Genomic DNA, 10,000 nt, shown 5'->3' on the forward strand with positions numbered 1-10,000 from the left:
ATCGTAGATTTTGATAATAGTAGCAACTCCAGGAACGGGTTAACTACGAAAAACGAGGGACCACTGTACTAATTTTAATGGATAAGTGAACATTTAAATCAGTTTTACCTTAATTGAAGACTCTTGTTGGCATATTCTTTACGAGATCCACGTGCAGCTGCCTTGCCATTTTGCAAGTTATCACATCCACCAGAGTATCTCCTGCTAACTGTTTTTTGTTGATCCATTTCAACAACAACAACTCAGCATCTTCAATTGTTTGCCATCACTACCACCCTCTACCACCACCACTACCACCCTCTACCTTTGTAGAGGGTGGTAGTGATATTTCTCCACAAAACTTTGCATCTTATTCTATGAGTTCTTTCTTGAATTCTATTGTTTCTCACCTTTACCAAAGGGCTGACACTCTGAACTTTCTTTTGCCCCGTGGTGGCTTATTTCAGTCGCAATCAATAATTTTATTTATTTATTATCACACTGGCCGATTCCCACCAAGGCAGGGTGGCCCGAAAAAGAAAAACTTTCACCATCATTCACTCCATCACTGTCTTGCCAGAAGGGTGCTTTACACTACAGTTTTTAAACTGCAACATTAACACCCCTCCTTCAGAGTGCAGGCACTGTACTTCCCATCTCCAGGACTCAAGTCCGGCCTGCCGGTTTCCCTGAACCCCTTCATAAATGTTACTTTGCTCACACTCCAACAGCACGTCAAGTATTAAAAACCATTTGTCTCCATTCACTCCTATCAAACACGCTCGTGCATACCTGCTGGAAGTCCAAGCCCCTCGCACACAAAACCTCCTTTACCCCCTCTCTCCAACCTTTCCTAGGCCGACCCCTACCCCGCCTTCCTTCCACTACAGACTGATACACTCTTGAAGTCATTCTGTTTCGCTCCATTCTCTCTACATGTCCGAACCACCTCAACAACCCTTCCTCAGCCCTCTGGACAACAGTTTTGGTAATCCCACACCTCCTCCTAACTTCCAAACTACGAATTCTCTGCATTATATTCACACCACACATTGCCCTCAGACATGACATCTCCACTGCCTCCAGCCTTCTCCTCGCTGCAACATTCATCACCCATGCTTCACACCCATATAAGAGCGTTGGTAAAACTATACTCTCATACATTCCCCTCTTTGCCTCCAAGGACAAAGTTCTTTGTCTCCACAGACTCCTAAGTGCACCACTCACTCTTTTTCCCTCATCAATTCTATGATTCACCTCATCTTTCATAGACCCATCCGCTGACACGTCCACTCCCAAATATCTGAATACATTCACCTCCTCCATACTCTCTCCCTCCAATCTGATATTCAATCTTTCATCACCTAATCTTTTTATCCTCATAACCTTACTCTTTCCTGTATTCACCTTTAATTTTCTTCTTTTGCACACCCTACCAAATTCATCCACCAATCTCTGCAACTTCTCTTCAGAATCTCCCAAGAGCACAGTGTCATCAGCAAAGAGCAGCTGTGACAACTCCCACTTTGTGTGTGATTCTTTATCTTTTAACTCCACGCCTCTTGTCAAGACCCTCGCATTTACTTCTCTTACAACCCCATCTATAAATATATTAAACAACCACGGTGACATCACACATCCTTGTCTAAGGCCTACTTTTACTGGGAAATAATTTCCCTCTTTCCTACATACTCTAACTTGAGCCTCACTATCCTCGTAAAAACTCTTCACTGCTTTCAGTAACCTACCTCCTACACCATACACTTGCAACATCTGCCACATTGCCCCCCTATCCACCCTGTCATACGCCTTTTCCAAATCCATAAATGCCACAAAGACCTCTTTAGCCTTATCTAAATACTGTTCACTTATATGTTTCACTGTAAACACCTGGTCCACACACCCCCTACCTTTCCTAAAGTCTCCTTGTTCATCTGCTATCCTATTCTCCGTCTTACTCTTAATTCTTTCAATAATAACTCTACCATACACTTTACCAGGTATACTCAGCAGACTTATCCCCCTATAATTTTTGCACTCTCTTTTATCCCCTTTGCCTTTATACAAAGGAACTATGCATGCTCTCTGCCAATCCCTAGGTACCTTACCCTCTTCCATACATTTATTAAATAATTGCACCAACCACTCCAAAACTATATCCCCACCTGCTTTTAACATTTCTATCTTTATCCCATCAATCCCGGCTGCCTTACCCCCTTTCATTTTACCTACGGGGGGGGGGGGGGGCAGACTGAGTCTGGTACACGCGAGAAGCGGCATCCCAGTTGGGTGGATGCATCTGATATGAAAGATTTCTGAGCGGATGTACGAATCCCGGGGGAAAATTTTGCCGCAAAAAGTGCTCAAAATCCGAATTGTATGATTTCTGCACTGGATGAAAACCGGGGGTCCACTGTATATAGATATGTACAAGCCTGGTCTTATTGAAACTGACCTTTTTTTATACTTTTATTTCAACACACCGGCCGTATCCCACCGAGGTGGGGTGGCCCAAAAGGAAAAAGGAAAGTTTCTCCTTATACATTTAGTAATATATATGCAGGAGAAAGGGTAACTAGCCCCTTGCTCCCGGCATTTTAGTCACTTCTTACGACATGCGTGGCTTACAGAGGAAGAATTCTGTTCCATTTCCCCATGAAGATAAGAGGACATAAACAAGAACAAGAACTAGAAAGAAAATAGAAGAAAACCCAGAGGGGTATGTATGTACTGTATATATATGCTTGTACATGTATGTGTAGTGTGACCTAAATGTAAGTAGAAGTAGCAAGACATACCTGAAACCTTGCATGTTCATGAGACAGAAAAATGGACACCAGCAATCCTACCATCATGTAAAACAATTGCAGGCTTTCGTTTTACACTCACTTGGCAGGATGGTAGTACCCCCCTGGGTGGTTGCTGTCTACCAGCCTACTACCTAGCCCTTTTTTATACATACAATTTAAATATATGTACTTCTAGCACCTGTATTTCTCCTGCATGCTTCCTGAATCAGTTTCTTGTATCATTTAACTTTTTGTATAAATTCTTACCTCCTGAGAGTAAGTCTACCTTTCATGGGGGCTCTTACCTCTTACTTTGACAGCCTATTTTCTAGGGTTTGCCACTACCCACATTGCTTTTACCTTGTAATGTTCTCTAAAGTTGACTACACCATTGGTATTTAGCCAGACAGGCAGTTCACTTTTCTTTAATCATGAAGACTACTTTCAGAAAGTTGTGGGACCTTGTACTCTCATTGCTTGCACTTACTTTGTTGTCAGCAACTTACTTTTAGCTCATGAAGGTAATATTCAACAACAAACTATGGACTAATCTCTGCCTATCCCCGACTTTATCTTGCAAAATGTTTATTATTTGTTCCCTGCTAACTACCTTGTCCATGATTAACCCTTTGACTGTTTCGGCCGTATATATATGTCTTACGAGCCAGTGTTTCAGACGTACATATACTCAATAATTCTAGAGGCATCAAATCAAGCAGGAGAAAGCTGGTAGACCCACATGTGAGAGAATGGGGCTGTGTGGTCAATGTGCACCATATAAAAAAATCCTGCAGCACGCAGTGCATAATGAGAATTTTTTTTTTTTTTTTTTTAATTAAAATGCCGACTTTGTGGTCTATTTTCGTATAGTATTTATGGTTGTATTCTTGTTTTCTTGGTCTCGTTTGATAGAATGGAAAACGTATTATAGAAATAGAGATGATTTTTATTGGTTTTACTATGAAAAGATCCTTGAAATGGAGCTCAAAGTAGGGTAAATGTTTGATTTTTGCTGATGCTCAAAAGTAAACATATGGTGTCATTGTCCAATAAATGCCCAACTAACCATTCTAATATGCAGGCATGAATTGGTTGACATTATTTATACAATTATTACAATATTGCAGTAGTCTGCATAACAATAAATCTTCAGTGTTTTGTTTGAATAAAAATTCAAAATAGGAAGCAACAGTAATATCAGAGGGGCCTGGAGACATGACTGATGAGCTAAGAAAATGTTATTTTAGAGCCAGGAATGTCTGCATTGTTCATTCTGGACCCTATTTTGAAATTGTCATTTTTTTTTAATTTTCATGAAATTGGCCAGATTGCAAATTTCTGACCATGTTATTGGGTAGTTGAAATTGGTAAATGGGCAGTTTCCTTTACTCAATCGATAGAACAAATGGAGTTCTAAAGAAATAGCTGAGTTTGATCGACTGGAACAATGGAATTACCCGAAAATAGGGCTTAAAGTGGGTGAAATCGCCGATTCGTCAAAATCACTGAGGTCGCTAACTTTGCGAGAGCGTAATTCCGCCAGTTTTCCATCAAATTTCGTTTTTGTGTTGTTACAATTGGGAAAAGGTTCTCTCTCATTTTATAAGAATTTTTTTTTTTTTTTTCGGAAATTTTGTGACACCAGGAGACACCTCAGGATTTGGGGTTGCGACAGTCAAGGGGTTAATGATCTCTCGAAAACTCTCAAATCTAGTGTTCTGTTCCTTATCTGTAAGGTACTGAATCTTAATGCATTATAGGCCACAGAGGGACTACTACATCTCTATTCTACCAGTGTCTTTCTTGATCTTATTCCATTTAGTGTTGATTGTAATTAATTTTTCTATTGTCATTGAATGCTTGATGTTACCATGGGATTTCCTTTATCCCATGTACTTTATCTTTAAGAGGGATGTTTTGAAAATTTTCTACTTTCCATTAGTTTCCTAAATGATTGTGTGTATATTTTTGATATTTGGTGCAATTGGAACTATAATTTTTCAGTCTGATAAGTCTGGGCATTAATTATTTTAGTTTGTATTTGGTGCTTTTGGAATTATGATTTTTCAAAGTCAGATTTTTTTTTTTTTTTTAACATGTTGGCTGTCTCCCAACAAAACACTAATTATTTTACTTTTTGTTTACAGCTGCTGGACAAATCCCATCTAATGTGACAGTACCTCTAATTGCACCACCTAGTGCAGGACAGATACCACCATTAGTTGCAGTTGTTCCTTCAGTTCCAGAAGTTACTAATGTTCCCCAGCCAGTACCAGTTGTTGGTTCCACCATCACCAGACAAGCACGTCGTCTGTATGTGGGAAATATTCCATTTGGTGTAACAGAGGAAGAGATGATGGAATTCTTCAACCAGCAGATGCATCTTGCTGGTCTTGCCCAAGCTGCTGGAAACCCAGTTCTTGCTTGTCAGGTTTGTAATGAAGTTTCATAATGGGTTTTATGATGATGAACTAATTTAATCATTTATATATAATTCGCCAATACCGTATATATTTTAATGCCCCTCTTTCTCTCTCTTTGAGTAGTATGAAAGAAAGGAAAGGGTGAAGCTGTTAAATGTATTTATGTACTGTAATTCTTGCTAGATGAGAGTGAATGGAGACAAGTTGTTTTTTAATCGACATGCTCTTGGAGTGTGAAAAGTAACATTTATGAAGAGATTTAGGAAAACCAGTTGGCCATCCTTGTCTTGGAGGGAACAAAGGGCAGTGCCAGCACACTGAAGGAGTAGGGATGTTGCAGTCAGCTGGTAGGGTAAATTGTAATGTCAGCACACTTCTGAAATGGTAGTAATAAAATGAATGCTGGTGAGTGTCTCATCTTTGGGTCACCCTTCCTTACTGGGACCTGATCATTGAGGTGAAAAAGAAACTATATAATGGAGGACAAATGCATTTGGACCATATTAAGTTATCAAGCTTTTTCACACCTTAATATTTTCAGTATTTATGTGTAGAGGAATAGTTACTGACGTAGAGTAATATGATTGCATTATTGGCTGTTTATCATGGCCCTTTGTCCTTTTGGGATTTTGCAGTTTAAAATTTTGTGTAATGTGACTTGTGGCTTATAACTCAGACTAAATACGTAATAGGTAGTCTGTGGAATACGATTAATCGACTACAAATTGTCTTTATTGCATTTTGGATGATTTTGGTAATATAAAAAATTTAAGTAGTAGAAATGGTGATGGCCAGTTGCTAAAAATAAAGTTTGTTAAGATAACATACTAATAATATTTGTAACTTATGTTCAAAGCCATTTAAATTATAGATATATCAGATCTCAGTTTCTTTAAGTGGTACCAGTACATTTTGCAGCATGTTGATATTCAGTCTATGTAACTTAATGTTCACCAAAATTAGAAAAAGTACTTCAGTATTTATTTCAAATTAAAAGTTTCCTTAACTTTTTCCGAAGATAAAACTAAGGGCATTTCTGTTGAGTTTTGTTCCAGCATTTTTTTGATATAATAGAGAAGTTGCAGAGATTGGTGGATGAATTTGGTAGGGTGTGCAAAAGAAGAAAATTAAAAGTGAATACAGGAAAGAGTAAGGTTATGAGGATAAAAAGATTAGGTGATGAAAGATTGGATATCAGATTGGAGGGAGAGAGTATGGAGGAGGTGAATGTATTCAGATATTTGGGAGTGGATGTGTCAGTGGATGGGTCTATGAAAGATGAGGTGAATCATAGAATTGATGAGGGGAAAAGGGTGAGTGGTGTACTTAGGAGTCTGTGGAGACAAAGAACTTTGTCCTTGGAGGCAAAGAGGGGAATGTATGAGAGTATAGTTTTACCAACGCTCTTATATGGGTATGAAGCATGGGTGATGAATGTTGCAGCGAGGAGAAGGCTGGAGGCAGTGGAGATGTCATGTCTGAGGGCAATGTGTGGTGTGAATATAATGCAGAGAATTCGTAGTTTGGAAGTTAGGAGGAGGTGCCTTTTGCACCAAAGTGGGCAGCAATCTCTCATGCCCACATATCTTAATGAAGATCTTGTTAGCCCATGTCAGCCCCCCCCCCCCATCCCCCCCATGCTGAGAATTACTGCCAGCCTCTCCCATGTAGGCCATCATTCCCTCAAGCAGTGTGATCCTCTTAACCAAAACTGTTGTCCAGAGGGCTGAGGAAGGGTTGTTGAGGTGGTTCGGACATGTAGAGAGAATGGAGCGAAACAGTGACTTCAAGAGTGTATCAGTCTGTAGTGGAAGGAAGGCGGGGTAGGGGTCGGCCTAGGGAAGGTTGGAGGGAGGGGGTAAAGGAGGTTTTGTGTGCGAGGGGCTTGGACTTCCAGCAGGCATGCATGAGCGTGTTTGATAGGAGTGAATGGAGACAAATGGTTTTTAATACTTGACGTGCTGTTGGAGTGTGAGCAAAGTAACATTTATGAAGGGGTTCAGGGAAACCGGCAGGCCGGACTTGAGTCCTGGAGATGGGAAGTACAGTGCCTGCACTCTGAAGGAGGGGTGTTAATGTTGCAGTTTAAAAACTGTAGTGTAAAGCACCCTTCTGGCAAGACAGTGATGGAGTGAATGATGGTGAAAGTTTTTCTTTTTCGGGCCACCCTGCCTTGGTGGGAATCGGCCAGTGTGATAATAAATAATAATAATAATACATTAAATAATTCGTAATTCTTTTTGAAGGTGATTACAAGCTACAAGGGCATACATTACTAGTACATTTACTTTCCAATAACTAACATACATGTACAGGTATTTGAAGATAAATATGCATACAGGTTAGTTTTTAAATTAATAGAGGAATGAAGTATTTATAGGTAAGTTGTAGCTTCATAAGCATTAACTTTCCTCACTGCAGGTCAACCTAGACAAGAATTTTGCATTTTTGGAATTCCGATCAATTGACGAAACTACTCAAGCAATTGCTTTTGATGGTATTAATTTTAAAGGGCAGAGTTTAAAAATCAGACGACCTCATGATTATCAACCAATGCCAGGCATGTCTGAGCATCCAACTCTGACTACCATGCCAGGTACGACACAGATTCCAGGTATGAAACATGCGGAGTCCACCAGACATATTGAAGGTATTGTCTAAATGACTGCAGAAATGAGTCACTCAAATGTTATCATTTAAAATCAGTGCATTGAACATTACATTGATATTTTAACGTAGTGCATAATGGTATTGATTATGGAATACTTTTATTTTCCCCATTTTTAGTGAAATTTTCTGTAGAATAACTTGGAGGATGCCTCTTTTGATTGTCTTCAAACTTTCAATACTAGTGTATCTTAGAGAAAGGTTCAAATTCCTAATAGACTGAGTAGGTTTCAGTTTCATTTAAAAAGATTTTGGTGCTACATGTATTTCTTGTTAAATCTTCAAACTTAAAATGCTCTGTAAGGTGCTAATATTGGAACAGAAAGTAGGTCCCCTCCTAATTACAACTCTTACAGTTCGTGGATATTTTTTTTTTTTTAGCTCAGGTGTTCGGAACTTGAACGTATTGTCCTGTGCACTTCCAAGTTATAATTGGAGAAGCATTCTAAAACTATTATTCTGTATATAATATATTGTTTATCAGTGTAATAAAAAAAATGTTCCGAAATGAGTCCCTCTTTACTTCGCCCTTTCCCTATCTCCTATTCTTGACCCTACCTTTCTTTTGCTTTCCCCTAGTCTTATCTGACAACAGCACAAGTGGCAACAAGAGGCTTATCCTTTTCACTCGTCCCACCTGACACAACACGGCATGGACGGCAGCAGCACATGTCTCCCTTTCTTCAATCACATCTAATGTTACAAACAGAAGCAACAGGACCACATCTCTCTTTCCCAGTTCCCTTCCCCCTTTTCCCACACCTTCCCACCCACCCTTTTGTTGTATCTGACAACATAATGTGGGCAACAGCAACTTTCTGGACAGTAGCAGCATGTCAGAGATTGCCTATTCTGTCGTGGTTTTGGTCCTTCACACGTTGCAGATGGCTATGGTCATTTGTGTGTCATTTGCACTATGAATGCATGTCTCTTGTGTAGCATCTGCACCCATGTAAGATTATCCCAGAGTGGTTCTTAGTTGTGTTCTTGCACTACATCAAGCAGGGATGGGATGATACCAAATTTTTGCCAGTACTGATACTGACAGTCAATTTTAGGCCAGCACTGATGCCATCAAAATTATCCAATACCCAGCGATGTAAATACCATAAAAAGAGTTGATATTCACTGATACTTAATTTTACGGCAATACTGGTAACCATCAAAATTTTGCAGATACCTCCAATATTGATTTCAAGTGCAGCATTAAAGACTGAAAATATTATAGGAAAATACATGGTAAATATAACATGTATTCTCTTCAAACATTTTAAAAAATAATGAAAAGGGATAATATATGTACAAATTCACCAAGTTCTTTCTTAGGCTACACAGTTATGTTGGTAGAATAATATAAAAAAAAATTGGTCTCATTTCTCCATGGTGTGGGGTATTTGAGATCTTTTTCTATTTTAGTTGGATGATTATAGTTCACATAAAACCTTGTAAAAAATTTCTACTTTGTGGACACTGTAAGTACTGGTACTACAAATTAAGTTTCACCTAAGAAAATGGTGGTATTTATACTTCTTCATTAGTAAAAAGTTAATTTTTATGAGTATTACAGCATTGCTAGCAATATAAACACAATGGCCATATGTCTCCTCTCACTCTACCGGATAACAAGGCCCTTTAAATGTTTGCTTGAAAAAGCACTGTCATATTGTTCAGGAACTTTTGAAACTGATTTTTGGTCTGCTCCAACACAGTTTCATGACTGACTCAATGGCCTTAGTGACCTAGGCTCCACTAGAGGTAATCCTAGGTTTGCACCTGGTCAGTGAATTTTTCTGCCTAGTAGTGGCTGTCTTTGGCTAGGCCCTATAATTGGGTACCTGGCTTTGCTCTAGTATTAAAGAGATCCTCAGCATTTGCATCTGGGTTGGTGAGTTGTATTGCAGTTGGGTTTGAACAACTCATATCTCTGGCCAAGAGCTCCTCTGTCTATGGAATCCTGTCTCCTTTGTTTAACTGCCTTTTCTGTGATTAGGGTTCAAGGGGTGCACCTCCAAGTGAGTCATCAGATCCCCACAGCAGGATAAGTGATCTTAAAGGATGAAAAATATATTTCCATGTCAGCCTGATGATCACAGTCTGCAATGCCCCAGCTGTCTTGTAATGGTTTCCACTTGGTTATGAACC

The 10,000-nt window shown here is 39.3% G+C and overlaps 1 protein-coding gene across 4 annotated transcripts in view; it reads left to right on the forward strand.

The window, feature by feature from the left end:
• Positions 1-10,000, forward strand: part of LOC128696262 (splicing factor U2AF 50 kDa subunit) — a 50,622-nt gene that overhangs the window by 21,755 nt on the left and 18,867 nt on the right. For all 4 annotated transcript variants that reach the window (XM_053787404.2, XM_070092251.1, XM_053787403.2 and 1 more), the window contains 2 exons: positions 4,916-5,199; positions 7,613-7,805. In XM_053787404.2, the coding sequence (XP_053643379.1) occupies positions 4,916-5,199; positions 7,613-7,805 (477 nt within the window). The remainder of the gene's footprint in view (positions 1-4,915; positions 5,200-7,612; positions 7,806-10,000) is intronic.

Source organism: Cherax quadricarinatus, chromosome 39 (genome assembly GCF_038502225.1).
Source record: "Cherax quadricarinatus isolate ZL_2023a chromosome 39, ASM3850222v1, whole genome shotgun sequence".
In the NCBI taxonomy this organism is placed as follows: domain Eukaryota; kingdom Metazoa; phylum Arthropoda; class Malacostraca; order Decapoda; family Parastacidae; genus Cherax; species Cherax quadricarinatus.